Source organism: Onychostoma macrolepis, chromosome 13 (assembly GCF_012432095.1).
Source record: "Onychostoma macrolepis isolate SWU-2019 chromosome 13, ASM1243209v1, whole genome shotgun sequence".
Lineage (NCBI taxonomy): Eukaryota > Metazoa > Chordata > Actinopteri > Cypriniformes > Cyprinidae > Onychostoma > Onychostoma macrolepis.
This window is the reverse complement of record NC_081167.1, coordinates 2802946-2824106: the sequence shown is the minus strand read 5'-3', so window position 1 is coordinate 2824106 and position 21161 is coordinate 2802946. Positions and strand designations below refer to the sequence as shown.

Below are 21161 nucleotides of genomic sequence, written 5' to 3'. Positions count from 1 at the left end.
AACCGAACGCAGGCGTCTCCACGCTCTTAAAAATAAATGTTTAGTTTTTAAACTTTTTTTATTGTTTTTTTTTTTCTCCTTAAGAACATTTTTAAAAATACGAGCGTTTTTGGAAAGGTTCCATGTATGTTAACTATATTTCTAAATTAATATTTTTAATAATGGGAAGGACTAATTATTAAAGTAGCAAAGGCTACATAAAGTAGTGCAGATTTATTTTGAAGAACTGCAAGCACTATGGAGTTTTCATTTACAAAAACTCAATTTCAAGTTTAAATTACGTGATAACATTTTCAACTGGGTAGCCATGACAGATCTCTGACTCTACTCAACTTCCATCATCTGACGAGCATCCGGCGGTTGTGTAGGCTACACATGCACACCAAACAATTAAATTCAGTAGGTTATGCGTTTTGTCTTTTTTAGTGTGCTGCAGATTTGATTACTGCTACATTCAGTAAGTGTTCAAAAGTGTGATTGTTCGCGTTTGTGGAGTGTTTGGGAGACATACGCCCTGCGGTGCGTCTGTATTTGTCCAATAGCTCGTGTGCACTGATTCTGAGGGGACTCTAGCCTTTTCAACAAGGTAAAACACCATATCGTCTCCGCCCATATAAAGGTGACGAAAAAATATGGCGAGACTTTAATAAGCGCAGGTAAGGCGCATGCGAGGAGCTGACATGGCCGCAGCTGATGTGAAAAAGGTTTTGCAATTAAAACATCAGCTGAGAGAATCCTGTGAAGGACACACGGTAGGATGCTGTCTGTCGCTGTGCAGTCGTCAACAAAAAGGTTTCGTGGCGTTTTACACAAATAATGTAAACGGGCTAAAAGATAAAGCCGCGAGGGCAAGACAACACAAGGATTAACGCAATAACATTAAACTTTTAAGTCAAACGTCCAGCTGCACGAACGGTTTTTCTAGCAAGCAACTTCTTAAAATAAGACTTTTTGTGAATTCTGTCATCAAGACAAAACTTCTAATATCAGCATGTTTTAAATAATTTGGGTTGGAGGCGAACGCAGTTGGGATGCATTAAAACAATAGTCGTCTAAATAAACTGAAAGGTTGAACTGTGTAATCAGATTTATCTTATGTCACCTTTTTTATGTTTGCTGTTTCTTGATTTTTTTTTTTATTTTTTTTTTTTTAATTATAACTTTATTTTGTTTACTTTTTTGGATGTAATTGTTTAACTGTTTAATTTTCACTGAAAAGCCATTAAATAACCTATAAGATCAGCAATACAAGTGTGACAATACCCCTGGTCTGCCCTACTTAAACCTAAAGTTTGATTTAAATGAAAGGTATGATATTAATGGTATGACATTTTATTTATTTATAAATGCATGCATACATACTCTTTGCACATGGGGGAAAAAAATGGTGAACTGTGAATAGAAAATGTAGTATGTCAGCAGCTGTTGACAGGAAGGTGGGGGGTGATGGGGGTGATGGGGGGGGTAGGCACTTGAGAGGGGGCCTTTCTAAAAATAACACTGCAGTTGTCTCTTATGTCTATCAATTTAGGTCATGAAGGGTCAAGGTGGCAGTACTTATTTTGCTTAAATGTAACATTCAGCGTGTTGGAGACTTTTGTAGTGCCTTGTTAATGTAGTATTTTGTTTGCTGTGACTGCACAGTGCAGAAGCCCCTCTAGTGCACATGCGCAGTACCTTGTATTTTACAACCAGTGGGTGGCTGTTATTTCATTGCCCATTTATAGTACCTTAGCTGAGGTTTCCCTATACATAGAGCGTGACCAGAGCGCTCGCTCAGCAAATTCACATTTTTAAACAGCCATGTGGATGCACTGATTTATAATTCTGTTCTGTATGTGATATCCACAACATATGGATACTATCAGTAACGTTAGATTGTATTAATTAGTGTTTGAAATGCAGTCTACAGAAATTTCATATACATGTCTTGAACTTATTTTCTGGACCGTGGTGGAATAACACTTAATTTCCCAGAGTGCTCTAATTTTCTGAGTTTACAATCAATGGGAAGAAGGTTTGCAAGATCTTAAACAAAACTTCTAACATGTAATGTTCTTTCCTAGTTTATTGAAACATCTGCAACCGCACTAACGTTAATTAATGTTTGGATGATTGCTTTGATTGTTCTGAGTATTGAATTCAGTAAAGTGCTCCTTTTATTGTATAGTGCTAGTTCAGCAGCTTGTTGGAGTATAAATTCACATGAATTGAAACAGAGCTCAGAGTTTTCCCAAAACCTGATAATAAGTCAATTATTGCTTTGGCTTCGATTGTTTCATTTAACCTGTTCTGTTTCAGCTACTGAAAATCTTGAAGAAACTTGAAGTATTGGACATTACACTTGAAATTCTTGCTGTAAGAGCTTAATTTTATTTTTGAAAAATAATTTTCACTGATTTTTAGTGAAATATTTTTCTCTCGAGCTTTCAGTATATTCATATTTTGTTTGTAGGAAACAGGAATTGGAAAAGTCGTCAACTCCTTTCGAAAGCATGATGAGGCAGGAAAGGTGGCAAAAATATTGGTTAATCGATGGAAAACGCTTGTTCCAAAAGACTCTATAAGGTATCATTTGGTCCTGATACAAAATCTGTAATTGAAAAAAAAAAAAGTGTTTATTTGCATTTGAGGTTTTATGTTTTTCATGTGAATTATTATTATTATTATTATTGTTTATTTATTTAATTTTTTTTGTTCTTTCTTGCAGTTCGAGTGGGGGAAAGCCTGATGACTGCCCAACCCAAAACGAACAGCTTAATAAAGACGTTCAAGAAAGGAGTAAACATGAAAACAGCCAGCTTTCAGAGACTACCAATTCTAGGAAGAAGCCAAAAGTTGAGAATACCAGTACTGAAAAGAACTCACAGAATGTTGACATTAAATGCAAAATCAAGTCCAGTAAATCCAAAATCTGCTTGAATGGTGAAAAAAAGGGTGAGCCAAAAAAAGATTCAAGTGTAAATCAGGACTCGTGGAGACATGGCAAGGAAAAGACAAGTGGTGAGCACACAAACCATGAAAGCAAAAAGACTGACAAGGTTTCTGGCAAAACAAAAAAACAGGAGAATACGAAGCATGAAAAATCTTTGAAAAGACCTGAAGCAACGCAAAAGCAAAAAGAGAAGAGTGGAGATGCATGCAAGAAAAAAAAGATGGAGAAGGCCACAGACAAAGTAGTAGCAATGGAGACTGACAAACCGGCGGAGGATGGCTGTGAAACGCCTTCCATGTCCTTCGAGGCCTACCTGAGCTATGACCTTGAGCCTCCCAAACGCAAGAAATCCTTCAGTGTTGCTAAGAACCCGAAGAGACTTAAAACTGCCCACAAAGAGAACTCTGGTGTGTCTCTTGTGAAGACAAGCAAAGCAGTAACAGAAGACCCAATGATAACGGTACTACAAAAAAAAAAAAAAAAAAAAACTGCATAGTTGCTTGTAGTTGTTTTTCTCCAATCCTTTCAAAAAAATAAAAATAACTAAAAAATAGTTCTGCCACAGTGGAAATGTAGTTCAAAACATATGATGTTCTTTAGTCCAGAAAATCTCACGCTCTGCTGTAGCTTTCAGGTCGAGTCACATTGGATCAGTTTCCCAAACACAGAGGTTAAATGATGTTTAATGTTATTGATATCAAACCTGACACATGCAGCTAATGATGTTATTTTTGATTTGAGATTTTGGAGCTTTATGGTCCAGTCGATTTCCATTGATTTTTATTTTTTCCTTATTTTTTTTTAACTCCAGCTTCCTGAGCAGTCAGTGATGGACTTGCTAAACATTCCTTTGCCAACCAGTTTTCCCGAATGCGAGGATGTTTCTCAGTATCAGTACTTCAGTGAAAAGAAAGGTGGGTCAAAGCTTTGCACCTGCTGGGTTTTTTCACATGTTCTCAAATGCCAAAAGCTTGACATTCCCACAATAGAAATTCTCTCAGCTATCCATTTATTTTCCAAGTGGATAGAAAGGTCATTGATGTTTGTGAAGAGGCCCCGGGCTTCACTGGACAAAGGCTGAAGAATAAGATGCAAGTGTACTCTGGTAGTAAGATGGCGTACCTGCCCACCATGATGACGCTGTACCAGCAATGCATTCGAGCGCTGCAGAACAACATCGACTGTACGTGACTTGACATTGTGATCTTGCTCTTGATATTATAATTGCGTGAAGTCAGGTGAGCTTGGTTTTGAAGACTTTGGCCGTTTTGCAGCTCTCTATGAAATTGGAGGTGTGCCATTTGAGATCTTGGAGCCAGTACTAGAGCGCTGCACGCCTGAACAGCTGCTCCGGATTGAGGAGTGTAATCCAGTAAGAAGCTAACTGTTGTCTTTCATAGTGAAAATGCTGGAAACCGTGTGTGCCATATATAGACACAAATTTACTCAACCAGTCATGCCTTTGCACACGGCTTTTTTAATAACAACGTTTTGTATTTCTGACACAGGTGTACATTGGGGTGACGGACCACCTGTGGGAGAGACACTGCCAGAAAGACTTCAGAAACGCCCAGCTGGAGGAGTACGAATCCTGGAGAGAGATGTACCTCCGCATGTCCAAGGAGAGGGAGAGAAAACTGAAGCAACTCACAAAGAGCATCGTCTCCGCTCACTCCGGGAAGCCAAAAGGTGAGTGTGCTCTGCAGTTTCTCATTACTCCGTGTTTCTTCCTTGCACATGTTATGGGAATCGTTCTCCCAAAAATTAAAAGTTGCTGAAAATGTACTTATGTTCCTTCTAGGGAACAGATTTGGAGGAATGTAGCATTACATCACGCGCTCACCAATGGATGCTCTGCAGTGAATGGGTGCCGTCAGAATGAGAGTCCAAACAGCTGATTAAAAACATCACAGTAATCCACACCATTCTAGTCCATCAATTAATGTCTTGTGAAGTGAAAAGATGCCAAATACCAGTCCATAATCCTTAATAATTCTTCATCCAGTGAAAATGTCCATCCTATGTCACCCTCTATTATGGATAGAGGACTCATATTTTAGCTGGAAGCAATGGTTTGAGGTTAAAAACATGCATCTTTTCACTTCATAAGATGTTAACTGATGGACTGATGTGGTGTGGATTACTTGTGGATTATTATGATGATGTTTTTATGAGCTGTTTGCATGCTGACGTTTCTGACGGCACCCATTCACTTCAGAGGATCCACTGATGATGTAATGATAAATTATACATTTTTCCAAATCTGTTCTGATGAAGATACAAATTCATCTACATCTTGGATGTCCTGAGGGACAGCAAATTTTCATTTTGGGCGAACTGTTCCTTTGATGTCCCAAAGCAGGACGGTATAAATGATATTAAAATATCTACTGTTCTACAATAATGTCATGTTGCCCAGTGCTGGCTTGTAGTACAGCTGATTCTGGTTCCAGCCTCAAAGTTGCTTCCTCGTAGTGTAGATTGTCAGCTGATGTTTAATTCTACTGTCTAAGCCAGTACTTTAGACAGACGTTGACTGACTTCTGGGAGATGATTTGTGAGTGTAATCTGTAAGCCTCCTCTTTGAGTGTTTCTCCAGAGCGGGAGCAGTTGTTTGTTGGTGAGCTGAGCTTGAAGGCTCATAAATGCAGTTGGCTTCTGTGGTAATATGGCTCTAACCATCTGTCTGCTCTGACTATGAATAGATTGAGTGCAACTATGACTTTGGGGTTAATGGCAGTAGATGGATACGGTTGAATTCTAATGCCTTTAAATTTTCATTTTCATCTTCATTAAGGCTCTTTTTTTTTTTTTTGCCTCATTTGATTTCTCTGTTTAATCTTCTAAATGATTTTTAGCGTAGATGGGATCACAGCAGGTGTCTTGCAAGTGATCTCAATTCTACTTATGTTCACCATTAAAAGATGCATAATGTAATTTTTGGGCAAAATGTAAAAATTGTCTCCCTTTTTAAATTTTCTGGTTTTATTTTTATTTTTTCCCTGTATATCTAATATGAACTTGCTGGCCAACTGAATGGAAAAAGCGCTCAAAGTGTCTCTTTGCTCTTACTGTAGATTACTGTAATGGATGGACTTGCATTTTAATGAAGTATTTCTCATTGAAAATGATGAGGTTAGTTTTTGGTTGTTCACAAACGTGTTTTAGTTGCTTAGTTACCAGAAGGAAGATTTTGAAATCTAGAAAGAAGAAATATTTGGAATACAACTGTATACAGCATCATCTAGAGCACTGAGCACCAAAACAGCCAGAAATCGGAAAAGTTTCTTCCCTCATCTACCTACCAATTATCTATATTTATTATACATATGCTATTGTTTTAATATATCTTACATCTATACACATCCCCTTGCATAATTTGTATTTAGCACATCTGTACACAATATATTGTATTTTTGTCTATTGTGAATTGACTTACATATTTATTTTTAATCACTTGTTTTTATTTTATGTGTCTTGTCACCCTGTCTGTACACCGAAAGCTTTTGTCACCAAGACAAATTCCTTGTGTGTGGCTGTAAGCACAATTGGTAATAAAGCTCTTTCTGATTCTGATTCTCTTCTTTCTGATTCTAAATTCAATGGAACATTTAAACCTTAATCCAGTCCAAGTAGATTCGAGAAAGCAGTGACTCAAAAATACAGCAATTCCGTTTCTCCTCAAGATGTTTAGTGGATATAAAAATGTTTCTGGAAATACACATTACCCCAAATAATGTGTACATAGCCCTATTCGGATGGTAGTTGTTTCTCATGCGGACTTAAGAAAATTTCAACATTTACAAGGCTAGTCTATGATTTTATTGCCATCCAAATCCAGAATGTCAGTGTTTTTTCTCCCACCACCTGCTTTAACTTTGCTTTGAAAGTCTGTTGATGCCTAATGTCGCACTTACTGTTTTGTGCTTTTGTTTTTCTGTTTTAGGCAGGCAGGTGAAAATGGCGTTTATTCACTCAGCTGCTAAGCCACCTAGAAATGTGAGAATCCAACAGGAGATTCACGGCACGGCCGGCCCCGTGACACTACCTCACCCAACAGACAGAGCCAGGTCAGTTCAGACCAGATTAGGCTGGAAGGGCCACAATCAGCCCTTTTGGTGAAAGAGCCAGCTGTGCGTACATCACCGTTATAGAATTAATAAAACAACTGTGTAAATATCATCATGCAGTGCGAGGAAAACAATCAGTAGACGAATGCTAAAGGAACTGGTCATTTTCTGCTGGGACTTATATTATTATTATTATTATATATTTATTTTTATTTATTTATTTTTTTTTTTTATAGTAGTAGTTCACCCAAAAATGAAAATTTACTTGGTTCATTCGAGATGTAGATGAGTTTGTTTCCTCATCAGAACAGATTTGGAGAAATGTAGCATTCATCAATATTTTTCACCAATGGATGCTCTGTAGTGAATGGGTGCCGTCAGAATGAGAGTCCAAACAGCTGATAAAAACATCACAATAATCCACAAGTAATCCACACCACTCCAGTACATCAGTTAACATCTGGAGAAGACAAAAGCTGTGTGTTTGTAAGAAACAAATCCATCAAGACTTTTTTTTTTTTTCTTTTTTTTGAAGAAATCTCTTCAAATTTTTTTTTTGATGAAGAAACAAACTCATTTTCTCACATTTTCCGAAAATTGTCATTTTTGAGTGGAAAAACTTTTTTTTTTTTAAGTTTACGGAAACTTCATTTTAACCCTAAAACAACACACAATGCAGCACGTAATTCATAGTAAAACACTTGTGAAATATCAATGTGGAAAATTCTTTCATGTGAACATAGTTCTTTGAAACCTGCATTTTTAGAGAGTTTCCCCTTCCATTAGTGTCATGCTAGTCACTGTGCGGATGAATATCATTCAAAGAAAATCTGCCACTCCACTCCACAGTAGTGTGAAACCCAGTGAGAATCGGGGAAGATCCGGCTTCAGTGAGCCTTCAAAACCCTCCACTAACAACTCTGGCCAAGCCCAAGACCCCCGAAAGATTAAAAGTGAGTTTACACATGTATTCAACTGTGCCTCTAAAGACCACACTTTATTCGGCAGGAGTCAATCCATATTCCAATAATTTATAATATTTGTAATTGTAATAGCACAAAATTGGCATCTGGTAGTTTATCAGGCTTGCAGATTTGAGTGTGAGACCTGTATCACACATAACCGCTGTAACTGTTAATGTGATATCAGCTTTCATTTACAGCTTTATTTCTACACTTCTAGAATAGTTCTTATTTTAATTAATTAATTTATTTTAAATCATTTGATTACATCGTTTATACAGGAGCGGGTGCTCTCATTGTTTTGCTGGGTGATTTTGCTCATTTTAATGTGGTGTTTGTCTTGTATGTTCACAGGAGTGGCGCCCATGATGGCAAAGTCCCTAAAGGCCTTTAAAAAACAGCTTAGTCGCAGATGAATGTAGCAGATAATACTGAAAGTATATCATTCCTCACCCACCCTTATTGTCTAAACAGTTTGGAGTCTTTTTTTTTTTTTCTTTTTTTTTCCCCCAATGCAATTTGTAATTCCACAATATGCTTACAGTATTGATGAAATATGATCAACTTTGTACTTATTTGTATGAACAATAATTGCACTTTGAAATCAAGCTGTCTCTTTGTATTATTATTATTATTATTATTATTTTCAATCATGACAGACACAGTTTGAATTCTGAAATTAAAACTATAAATAACCACAAAATCTGTTGTCTGCTGTGGTGCTTGCCTGTAGGGTGTGCGATCAAACCCAAGCGTGTTTGTCTCCATCTAGTGGATGTGGGAGGCCCTTTAAATTCAGTTGTCCTAGACCTGTGATTCGTTCTTAAATGGTGGATCATCTGTTTGGATAGTTGCAGATATGTTATTTGCAAATAATAAAAAAGTACTAGCCTTATTATGCATACAGGAGTTAGAATAGAAAACTAAGCATATCATCTTAGAAGCAGAAACGCTTGTTTTAGTGCAAATTGATCTGTCAATTGGCTTATACTAATTAGTTTTTTTTTTTTTTACTTTAAATTATAATTTTGGTCCCAGTTTTGTTTAAAATCTGGGTCCTGAAGCAAAAGCAGTTGAGGCACCGTTTGGACAACAGTTTTGTTTAGAAAATTAAGGTTAAGGTTCAAGAGTCACACTGGCAAAACAGATGTCTTAAATTAACTGGGTAGTTAATTTAACAACATTGGTTTAAAAATCAAAGAAACAATGGCTCCTTTTTTACGGGCATCTAAGCACCTGAGGAAATTAAGGTTTAATTTTAACAAGGGGTTTTGCAGTGATGCTATTGAAGACCCATTTTGTTGTACAGAACATTTTAATGATCCAAAAAAGCATTATATACAGTGGGTACGGAAAGTATTCAGACCCCCTTAATTTTTTCACTGTTATATTGCAGCCATTTGCTAAAATCATTTTTTCATCATTGTACACACATCACCCCATATTGACAGAAACACAGAATTGTTGACATTTTTGCAGATTTATTGAAAAAGAAAAACTGAAATATCACATGGTCCTAAGTATTCAGACCCTTTGCTCAGTATTTAGTAGAAGCACCCTTTTGATCTAATACAGCCATGAGTCTTTTTGGGAAAGATGCAACAAGTTTTTCACACCTGGATTTGGGGATCCTCTGCCATTCCTCCTTGCAGATCTTCTCCGGTTCTGTCAGGTTGGATGGTAAACGTTGGTGGACAGCCATTTTTAGGTCTCTCCAGAGATGCTCAGTTGGGTTTAAGTCAGGGCTCTGGCTGGGCCATTCAAGAACAGTCACGGAGTTGTTGTGAAGCCACTCCTTCGTTATTTTAGCTGTGTGCTTAGGGTCATTGTCTTGTTGGAAGGTAAACCTTCGGCCCAGTCTGAGGTCCTGAGCACTCTGGAGAAGGTTTTCGTCCAGGATATCCCTATACTTGGCCGCACACCCCCACAGCATGATGCTGCCACCACCATGCTTCACTGTTGGGACTGTATTGGACAGATGAGCAGTGCCTGGTTTTCTCCACACATACCGCTTAGAATTAAGGCCAAAAAGTTCTATCTTGGTCTCATCAGACCAGAGAATCTTATTTCTCACCATCTTGGAGTCCTTCAGGTTTTTTTTAGCAAACTCCATGCGGGCTTTCATGTGTCTTGCACTGAGGAGAGGCTTCCGTCGGGCCACTCTGCCATAAAGCCCCGTCTGGTGGAGGGCTGCAGTGATGGTTGACTTTCTACAACTTTCTCCCATCTCCCGACTGCATCTCTGGAGCTCAGCCACAGTGATCTTTGGGTTCTTCTTTACCTCTCTCACCAAGGCTCTTCTCCCCCGATAGCTCAGTTTGGCCGGACGGCCAGCTCTAGGAAGGGTTCTGGTCGTCCCAAACGTCTTCCATTTAAGGATTATGGAGGCCACTGTGCTCTTAGGAACCTTAAGTGCAGCAGAAATTTTTTTGTAACCTTGGCCAGATCTGTGCCTTGCCACAATTCTGTCTCTGAGCTCTTCAGGCAGTTCCTTTGACCTCATGATTCTCATTTGCTCTGACATGCACTGTGAGCTGTAAGGTCTTATATAGACAGGTGTGTGGCTTTCCTAATCAAGTCCAATCAGTATAATCAAACACAGCTGGACTCAAATGAAGGTGTAGAACCATCTCAAGGATGATCAGAAGAAATGGACAGCACCTGAGTTAAATATATGAGCGTCACAGCAAAGGGTCTGAATACTTAGGACCATGTCATATTTCAGTTTTTCTTTTTTAATAAATCTGCAAAAATGTCAACAATTCTGTTTTTCTGTCAATATGGGGTGCTGTGTGTACATTGAGGGGAAAAAAAAAGAAGAACTTAAATGATTTTAGCAAATGGCTGCAATATAACAAAGAGTGAAAAAATTTAAGGGGGTATGAATACTTTCCGTACCCTGTGTGTGTGTGTGTGTGTGTGTGTGTGTGTGTGTGTGTGTGTGTGTGTGTGTGTGTGTGTGTGTATGTGTATGTCCCTCCATCTCCCCGCACAGAGTATAATGGCTTTTCTTCATGAAACCATATGCTAATTAAGAACCTTTTGTTTGCAGCAAACACACAAGCCCTCACACTTTCTCTTTGAGGGAAATGTTTAATACCCAAGTAAATGTACGCGTGCAATAAAATATTGTGTATATAAGCTACAGGCAGAAAATGTAGGATGTACCTTACAAACCTAATAAATCCAGGAAATGATTGGGTCACAGCGCGGAGGGATCAGGTGTTTTGCTCAGCTGATATTGTTTGAATGACAGATCTTTGCAGTGATGTTATTACTGGCTGTGTGTATTGCCTCCGGAAGTGTTACTTGTTAATATTGATTTCAATTGTATCCATTGCTAGATCGGAAATAATGCCTCAATTAGATTGAGGAATGGATGATATGCATGGGGAAGTTTTCAAACTTAAAAATGTGACCCTGGAGCACAAAACCAGTCTTAAGTCGCTGGGGTATATTTGTAGCAATAGCCAAAAATACACTGTATGGGTCAAAATGATAGATTTTTCTTTTATGCCAAAAATCATTAGTATAGTAAGTAAAGATCAAATTCCATGAAGATATTTTGTACATTTACTACTGTAAATACATCAAAACGTAGTTTCTGATTAGTAATATGCATTGCTAAGAATTAATTTGGACAAATTTAAAGGCGATTTTCTCAATATTTAGATTTTTTTGCACCCTCAGATTCCAGATTTTCAAATAGTTGTATCTCAGCCAAATGTTGTCTGATCCTAACAAACCATACATCAATGGAAAGATTATTTATTCAACTTTCAGATGATGTATAAATCTCAATTTCGAAAAATTTACACTTAAGATGGTTTTGTCGTCCAGGGTCACATATAGTTTTAGAATGGCTGTTGGGTAAAAACAATAATCCCTTGCTGCATGGGATACTTGAAGGCAAATGTTTTCTTTTACACTTTTGCCATTTTACTAATTGTTTTGTGGTTCATAACTGTGCTGAAAAGCCTGTGGGTGCATGTTGTCAGGGCTAAGTGCGTTCAGTCAACTGTATGATTGATTTTTCCTCAGCAGACAAGCTTTTGTTTTCTTTTTAATAGTCAATGCTTGAAGTTTTATGAAAGTGTCTTCCAAAAATAAATGTACCCTGAAAAGTGTCTCTCCAATCTTTCTGCACAAGCATGCTGTGTCGATTCACTCATAGTGTGTCACTGAAAAAATACTTAAACGCTGACCTGTGTGCAATATCGTCTTTTACACCACAATTTATGGAAACACAAAATTCAATTGACGGTGACCTAATTGTGTAGGATTTGTGTTGCAAACATAGCAGCAGGTTTTGAGCTGTCAGCTGTCATTCTAACTCAGCTTTGTTCGTACTAGACTCACTAGTTATATTTACTCTCAATCTATTTACTAAAGAAATTAAAGCAAGGTTGTGGATATTTTTTTCTTTACTCTTAGCAGTTTATAAGTTACTATCCTCTTAGGGAACAAAATTAATTTGTGATATTCTATATTGTGTGTATGCTGTTTTAATTTATGGTATCAATAATGTTACAAGCCTCAGGTCTCAATTTAACCCACGTATGTAATGACTTCACATGTGAAGTACAACCTTGTTGAATCATTGTCTCGATAACATAAAAAAATAAATCTTAAAGAGAGTGGTACAGCCAACAAGTTTTTCCTGTAGGAATCCATTTCATCTATCGCTGTTTAATTTTGTTTTATTAGAGGTCATGCATGTTTATGATTACATAGTTTCAAACTATTGTGATAATTATTACTATTATTATTAATAATAATGATAAATATCTAATAAAATATGTAATACATTTTCTGTTGTTAAAAAACATGACCACATGTCAAAATACGAAAACAAGAGCAAACAATACAACCTGTTGCACTGCAACTTCTAAATCTGGCGGTTTTGTCTTTTTCATTTAAACTTGGTTATATTTATTTATTTCCCCCCAGGCTCTCATATAAACCTGAAAATAAAAAAGACGCATTTTGAAAAATGTAAAACAAATAAAAGCTATGATGTAATTGAATAAGAAATATTAAAATAAAATCTGGTTGATAATCAAATAAACAGATGTGTGACTGGTCATCCTAAATATTATGACATTCTGAAGATTTCCTTCCTTGCACACAAATCATGCTGGATAATATGGATTGTCAGATTTTGTGATAGATAGACAGATAGATACGATGGATGACAGATATGAAACAGAATAAACTTGTTGAATGTCACATAACTACTCAAGGGCAACAAGGTGTGTTAGGGGAAGTGTAGTTTATGTGGTTCAGTGTGTTATTGTTTACGCGCAGGGAGGGAGAGAGAGAGAGAGAGAGAGAGAGAGAGAGAGGGAGAGAGAGAGAGAGAGAGAGGGAGAGGGAGAGAGAGAGGGAGGGAGAGAGAGAGAGAGAGAGAGAGAGAGAGAGAGAGAGAGGGAGAGGAGAGAGAGAGAGAGAGAGAGAGAGAGAGGAGAGAGAGAGAGAGAGAGGGAGAGAAAGGGAGGAGCCGCTGGGATTCGTGACGTCAGCCTGGAATGAGGGAGTGAATGTTCCGGGTCAGAAACTGGACTAAGAGGAAATAAACTCCGGGATAAGAAAAACGCCAAATAAACGCCACTGAACAGACATGTAACCGCTTACAAAGAGCGATACGGCACACTTCTCAGCCTCTCATTAAAGATGTCGCGAGAAAGGTGAAAAAGCGGAAAGAAACTCCCGGGATCAAAGCAGAAGTGGAGCGCGACGTTTTTATTCCATGTTTCAGTGCGCGATACATTCGCGTCGGAGATCGATAGATTTGAATGCGACACTTGTTGCGCTCTTTCGCCGTTCCTAGTTTCTCCAACTTGTTTATTTGAGTTTTGATTGCTGTGGCAACTTTTCCAGCAGTACGGATTTATCTAGGGCTAGGAACACCATCCCGTGATGTTTAACTGTATCCCCCTGTGGCGGTGCAACCGTCACATTGAGTCGGTCGATAAGCGCCACTGCTCGCTGCTCTTCGTCCCGGATGAGATCTATCGCTACAGAGCGAGTCTGGAAGAGCTTTTACTGGACGCCAACCAGCTCCGGGATTTGCCCAAGGTAAGAAGACCCCAGCCTGTACTGGGACCATTGTTGCTAGAAAAGACCGTCCACTGATGGATGGATGGATGAATGAGAAACATTTGTGGGCCGCGTCCCAAAAGCTAATACGCCGTCTGCTTATGCAGCATTGCGCGTAGGTGCGCTCCGAGTCAGCAGGTGAGCTGAGAGACGTTCAACAGTTTGGGGCACATGCCCGGTTCGCAGCAGTTTTGAGCATCATTGAGGCCTCGCACGCGCGTTGGAAGTCATTTATCGTTTTTAGGTGTCATGAGACATATACTATTATGAGTCAGAAGCAGTTTTGGGCATCAGGTGTGTTGCAAATCAGTAGCAGTTTTGGCCGTCGTAAATGAGAGGCGGTCAGTATTGTTGTTATGATAGGCATACTTCCAGTCAGCAGCATTTTTGGGTACCATCTAGGTGAAGCATGATAGGCATGATCAGAAGATGCAGTTTTGTGCGTCTTTACCCCACAGCATTAATGCGGTCAAACGATTAATCGCTTCCAAAATAAGTTTTTGTTTACATAAAATATGTGTGTGTACGGTGTATATTTATTAAGCAAATATAAATACACACATGCATGCATATATTTAAGAACAATTTCTATGTTTATATATTAAAAATATTTATTTGTAATATAACTTGTATGGATATAATTATATAGTATATACATATAGTATATTTTGAGAATATTTACATATATATATATATATATATATAATAAATGTACACAGCACTTTGTATTTCACATGAGGAGGTATATTGTTTGTGCTAGATGAAATGTTTGTACAGATTGTTGGTTGAGGAATTTTAATCTTTATCCATGGATATTGTTTGTTGTATGTTTGAATATTTGATCATCTGATATATTGTTGAAACCTTGGTACTTTGATTGAATTTTTTGTTGCATGAGCAATATATTAGTGTTTGATTTAGATTTGTAACTGATATCAATGTTGTTGTTATTCCTTCTTTATGGTAACCACACCTTGACCCACATGATGAACCATCAATAAAGTGATTAATGGAACTTTGTGCATTCTCATCGATGCCCCACAGCGATTATATCCATGAATCTTTAAAACACATATTATGTTAACAAAAACTTTTATTTTGGATGTGATTTGTCGCGATTAATCATTTGGCAGCAATCAGAATCATTTTTGGACTTTGTAGGCTGAGCTGTACAGAAACACTCTTATAATGGCAGGTTGTATGAACCTGTGACTGCCAAAAATGCATTCTAGTTAGGTAGCCCACTAGGATTTGAAACGCAACCGCTGTCATTGTGCAGATGGCAGAAAACACTGGAACTCAGCAAAATGTGGTTGAGAAAAACATTGTGACCGTGGCAGGTACCAGTGAGCTCTCGCTCCATTACACAATTCTGTAGTGGTTCAAACCCAAGAGAAATGATCCATGAACTAAACGCTTAACCCTAGGTGATCCAGATAACTTCTAATAATACTGACGAATGCGTCCTGCATTAGTATGCAATATGACATGAATGGGCCGCATTGAGCTTTTCTCAAAATTGAAGAAGTGATGTTCAGCTGCAGTGCTTAGTGCAACTGGAAAGCTCCACTTTTGCCTTTTAGTGACCTTTCAGAGCGCAGACCCATGCGTGAAGCAGCAGAGAGCGTCTGGTCTGTGGAGAGGACTAGCAGGTAACATTTCAGGCTAATGCTGATTTAACCGTGGTACTTTACTGACACACAGGACAACTTCCTCTACCTCTTGCTGCAGTGCATCGATTTTCAAAAGCCTTTTCCCTCTCACGCTTGTATGCAATTACAGTTGTCTTTGTGAAATCTTTACCGCAAAAAACATAAAGAACTCTCTGAGAACAGAGCGGCGGAGGGCTTTTCTAACTCTGTCTGTGAGTTTAAGAGCACACGTTTGCTTTGCTCCCCATGCGTGTGCAGCAGTAAATCCTGCATGTGGTTCTGATAGACTGACCAGCAGCATTGCTTGCAGTGACACTTTGGCATGTAATGAAGTAAATCTTCCAGATCAGTGATAGATTACAGTGCTGTGCCTAACAACTGCATCTCTCTCTAAGGCAGTAAAACATTCAAGACCATCATGTCTTACACCTATTTGAGCTAATCTGTGTACTGGGATAATCCTGTACTTTAGTGAATTCCAGGGTGTTTTTGTCAAAAGTGTCTTTGAAATCAGACGGCAAGTCCTTGAGCAGGTCTCATCCTTAAACCTAAATGCAAGACTAAGTCAGGTGTGACCATCGTAAATGCAATTTCACACAAGAAGCCGAAGGAAAACAAGGCAATAGAGCAAATAGAACCAGCTCATAGTTATACTATTTTATCAATTTTGTGAATGGCTACTGTGGAGAGGATGAATATTATATTCATAATTAAAAATCCTACATAAAATAAAACTTAAATGTTTTGAGTATAATGCCCAAGTGTTTTGAGTTTTCATCCCAGTAAAAATCTTTGCTGGGATGAAAAAAAGTTGAAGCTGTGTTTTATTATGGACATGTGGAAACATGAAGCGCCAGTAAATTAGCCACGTATCAGGCTTTCTCTTTAAGGGCTGAGTGGTTGAACGGAGTGCATTCCGGTTTTTAACCGTTTATTGTAAGAAGCTGTGTTAACTATCGGATTCAGTTATTCGTGTCTGAGCATGTTCCTCTTGATTTTCAGTAGCTAAGAAATCTATTGCCCAATTAATACTTTTAACAGAAACTATAGTTCTGCACAGTTCGTGGAAATGTTGTTCACAAAAGGAGGAACTTTGGATAATGTTCTGGCTGCTCTTTTCCGTGCATATAATAAATGAAGCTTTGAAGGCAAGAAGGCAAGAAGATTTTAGACACCATGAAAGTATCATAAAAAAGTAGTCCACACAATGCATGTGCTGTATCCCAATTCTTCTAAAGGCGTGCTATAGGCTTGTATGAGGAACGGTGATAAAAGTAGAGATTGGGGTGAGCGATATGGGAAAAATGTATCGCTTTTTTTATTTTTCAGGCAGGGTCACAATCTGATCGCATTCCTTATGTTGTTTTTAGACAATTTTGCAAGATATGAGCAGTACAGCAAAACTAATTTCCCCATTTAAAAAATAAAGCGCTTCAAGGTAACAAAACATAAAAGAAAAAAGAATGGCATATCATTTAGGCCAACACGTTTTCAGCAATATCCAATTGGCTAATGAATCATTCATTTCAGAATTGGATCTTTATTATAAATCATTTGGTCTACTTCACAAACGTTATTCTCGATCTTGACTCAATGACTTGGTCATTTGTGGTCAACAGCTCATTGGAGAGGGAGGTAATCAGTGAATACGTTTTTTTGAAGCTTGAAACCATGTATCTGAGTGTGTATGTGTATATTTTTGACCAGAACAAAACATCTGATTGCTCTGAATTGTTGCAATTCCTGTGAAATGTGCTGCTTGACATCTTCATTTGTGGTATCCTGCTGTTTGTTTGGTAAAGTCAGTGAAAGATTCTCTAGCATAGCTACAGTGTGTTTTTAAGTCTGTGGAGACAAATATAAACCTCTCAGAAGTGTATACTGAGAGAGAATTTAGTTAATGATTGGACTTCACTCTCCTCTGTACCATGTGGGCCCAATGTGACCGCAGGGCATATAGTCAAGAGCCCATATCCAAGCCAAAAGCGTGCAGTTTAGACTGAGCTTGAGAAGAAGGGGAAACACACATCTTAAAGCCTGTTTCTTGTCGGTTTGTATGTGAAAGCTCTTATCGTGGAGATTTCCTGCAATCGGAGACTTCTTGTTTGGCCTAAAATGCGAGGAATGCTGTGAGGAGAGTTAATCGTGACGAAAGATGTGTGTGGGGGAACCAGAGTCAGATGCAGCTTACTGGTCTGATACTAGTCTGCGTCACTGCTCTCTCAGCAAGCTTTGCTAAGCCTTTTTATGTGAAATAATGGCTTGGAGTGTAGGGGTGTGCGATTGTGTAAATGTGATTGTGCGTAGCGGCGTGTGAGCTGAAATTATGATGTCACTCACTTTGTAAACAAACAAACAAAAGTCACGGTGCCCGCTTTCACTTGATGTAGCCTATTAAAATGCACAATGCCTTGAAAATGAAGAGTCGTTTTTTCCAGAATATCAGCACATTTACAAATTCGCTATTATTATTTGTTTAACTGCTGCGTTAAAATTAGGAAGTTAATATTGTCACTCAGTTATATTGTAAGTTTGGCAAAAAAAAAAAGCCTACTGTTTTATAAATAAAATGAATTCAGACATGCTACTCTTTCCTTTTTCTTTTTACCTACTAACTAAATGCCGATTAAGTGAATTAAGCTTTGTTAGATGTTATGTTTGGAAATAAGTGCTGATAAACCTAGCACAAGTCTCTAATTTCTCTAATTCTCTGAACATTTTGAGAGCATTTAATGATTTTTAATTAAAGGAAACTGGTGTGATCATTAAATTCTGTGATTTTTACAGCTTAGATTGATTGACTTTTTAAGTAATTTTGACTTTTTTGTGGATCTTTTGTGTAAGCTTTGTGTCTCACTGTATTTGACTCCAGTCAGGCTTCAAATATTGACCGGGTTAGAAAGGTTAATGTAAACTAGTATTTGCTGGCTGAAGGGTGGAGGAGGGGTGCTTCATTAACAGGTAGAACAGGTTCAGTGTTCCTCCCCAGCGACATGTTCGCCCAATAGCACTCCAGTACCACTTGATGAGTTTGTCCTGTCATAAATTGCTGCTTTCATCCATTACTTTTATTAACAATAGCAGGCATCGCAAAGGAAGTATTGAGATGAGTGCGCTGCGAACTTCCGAGTCTAAAGAGCTCTATTGTGTGCCATACCTGTTGCAGTCTGGGAGGTTTCTGTGTCTATTGTCTAGACAACTTTCTCTTCCTGTGCAGCACTAACGTTTTGATTACAGAGTGAGAAGAGAGACTGAAAACAAGAAGAGCAGCATTTCTATTCTTCTCTTTTTGATAATGGCCTGTTTGTTATTCTGGCGTTGATTTCTTATTTAATTTCATTCATAACTTGGTCACTTGTTCCTGAAGGTCAGTGTAGGAGGTCAAGTGCGGTTGAGTAGTTCAGAGTGGGGATGATGATGATGAGGCCCAATGCCCAATGACAGAATCCAGTTACTGTAAAACTGTTAAATTGTTAATTTGGTAAAGTTTTAATAATTCAATTGATTAGACCTGATTATTAAAATGTATTTAAACAATTAAATAATAATTCTGAAACATTTAAATGTAAAACGCAGTACTTGGAAAAAACTAAAACGAATTGATTTGTTTTTCAGTATTGGAGGATGCCTGTGTCCATGTACACATGTCAGATAGGCATTATTGTATTGCTGATTCTCTGGTTATTATGTTTTATTATTACCATACAATAACACAAAACCAGCACCCTCATAAGACTTGCTGACCAATCAGTGAGAGGAACACTGTCTCTGTTTTTCATGCAGATTGCCATAATTATCTTAAGCGTGCACTGAAATGTTCAAACCTGCGCTCTGCTCCGTTCAGCCGTGCTGTTTGACAGGAAGAGCCAGTTCTGTGTGTTCATGTCCTCTCGAGAGCGTTGAGCCTCAGACCTAAAGCCAGCGTCTTCAGTGATGGAGCAAACTGCTCTCTCATGAGTTGAACTGTAAGGTACAAGACTATTTCTCCGTTTCGTTCTGTTCCTCACAAAAAGCTATTGCATGACTTCAAAGGGCTTGTCAGTAGAAATCATTATCCATTTTTGATTTCTAGAAAAGAGCAGCCTTTTTTATTTCACGACAGATAGAAAATGATACACATCAGGATAGAGTGGGGGAACTATGATGTCACTTTGTAGGCGAAAACCCGGAAGCGAGGTAGCATTTTAGCACTTCCGGTTCCAACGTCCCAGAGTCAATGGGTTTTTTGAATGGGATTTTGGTTAAATCCCTAAAATAAGGTCCGTGGTTCACACAGGCTCAAGATACTTTCACGTTTTATTCTACGACATAAAACACACCAGTTACACCCCACTCGTGATTTTTTTTAAGCTGTTATGTTTCTTAAAAAAGAAGGTTGCTAAATGGGACTACAGGCGCTGTCGGAGACATTAAACGTCATCACGCCGAACAGTTTATCAATATACAGTATTTTCCAGTTGTAGTATAATTTGTAATTCAATTAATTTTAGGATAACCAATGAATAGTTTACAGCATTTTATATTGTTGTTCGATGTTGTTTTTTTTTTTTTGCTTTGCCCCGAAATGCGACACGTTTTCAGAGGGAAGATGCTTGTTTTATCGTTTACTGACACGGAGACTCTCCGCACCATAAGTTAAACGCATATTACGATTATTACATGTCAACACCACATTTGCCGGCTTAACGTGGTGAAAGTTAAACTTTAATGATGCATATTGCTTAAAGGCATGTAAAAATTAAATGTTTGCGGCCACATGAAGCGGTTAGAAAACATAGATTGAGGATTTCCTTGAAGCACGGATAAAATAACATTTTGTGTACCAATCCTAACAAAATGAGAGCTGAAATGTGCTACTTTGTTCACTAAATAAGTTTAATCTTACCATATCCAAAAACTCGCTCACTCTGCTGTTATTTAAATACGTTTTTAATTAAAATATTCATATTAATCAAGGATTTATTGACTTTTAATGCACCTTATTTCGAAATGTACAGAAATACGTGCTTTAAATGTCCTTTAGTTATGATTATTTCATTTATTCACTATACTATTTATTACTAATGTCTCATTTCAGTTTTAGTTTGTCTCTAGTTTTGTATTTATTCATGAAACGGTTCCTGTAGCGTGGATTAAAATTCATATACAGAGTAAATCCTTCACTGAACATGTTAAAAATAAGTTTGAAACAGTTGTCGGGAGCGCTGTGGTGGTGACGCTGAAGGCGAGCGACCGTGGTGGTGTAGTTCGTTTATAGCCTAAGTTTAGCTTTTCAGTTCTGGCGCTTTTATTTCGGCTTCAAAATTCGTCAAAGATATATTATCTTGTCAAGATTATCTTGATGGACAAAACGTGTAAGTTTCATGAACTATGGTTGAACACAGAGCTTATTTTTTGCGATAATCCAAAAGCCTATGGGAAAATCCTATTGGCTTTTTGTCGA

General features: G+C 37.9%; 2 protein-coding genes across 4 annotated transcripts in view; both read left to right on the top strand.

Annotated features, from left to right (window-relative positions):
- Nucleotides 1-305: 305 nt before the first annotated feature.
- eloal (elongin A, like) lies at nucleotides 306-8662 on the top strand. 3 transcript variants are annotated; one of them, XM_058796626.1, is made up of 11 exons: nucleotides 306-399; nucleotides 2302-2358; nucleotides 2456-2568; nucleotides 2711-3395; nucleotides 3747-3849; nucleotides 3957-4118; nucleotides 4210-4307; nucleotides 4444-4624; nucleotides 6882-7005; nucleotides 7792-7958; nucleotides 8322-8662. In XM_058796626.1, the coding sequence occupies exons 1-11, from the start codon at nucleotides 376-378 to the stop codon at nucleotides 8381-8383; spliced, it is 1776 nt and encodes a 591-aa protein (XP_058652609.1). In that variant the 5' UTR covers nucleotides 306-375; the 3' UTR covers nucleotides 8384-8662. The 3 variants fall into 3 exon arrangements, with proteins under 3 accessions (XP_058652609.1, XP_058652607.1, XP_058652606.1); XM_058796624.1 differs by lacking the exon at nucleotides 306-399 and adding an exon at nucleotides 614-752 and having other exon boundaries at nucleotides 7855-7958; XM_058796623.1 differs by lacking the exon at nucleotides 306-399 and adding an exon at nucleotides 614-752.
- Nucleotides 8663-13485: 4823 nt separating this feature from the next.
- The window catches only part of lrrc1 (leucine rich repeat containing 1), a 47674-nt gene continuing 39998 nt past the window's right edge, over nucleotides 13486-21161 (top strand). The window contains exon 1 of the mRNA XM_058796119.1: nucleotides 13486-14045. Within this exon, the coding sequence (XP_058652102.1) occupies nucleotides 13887-14045 (159 nt within the window). The 5' untranslated portion in view covers nucleotides 13486-13886. The remainder of the gene's footprint in view (nucleotides 14046-21161) is intronic.

Excerpts from the sequence above, each read along its gene's own strand:
- eloal (XM_058796623.1), top strand. The coding sequence starts at position 666 with ATGCGAGGAGCTGACATGGCCGCAGCTGATGTGAAAAAGGTTTTGCAA. Across the intron at positions 4,308-4,443 it reads GGATTGAGGAGTGTAATCCA|GTGTACATTGGGGTGACGGA; the intron begins GTAAGAAGCTAA and ends TTTCTGACACAG. Across the intron at positions 4,625-6,881 it reads TCACTCCGGGAAGCCAAAAG|GCAGGCAGGTGAAAATGGCG; the intron begins GTGAGTGTGCTC and ends TTTCTGTTTTAG.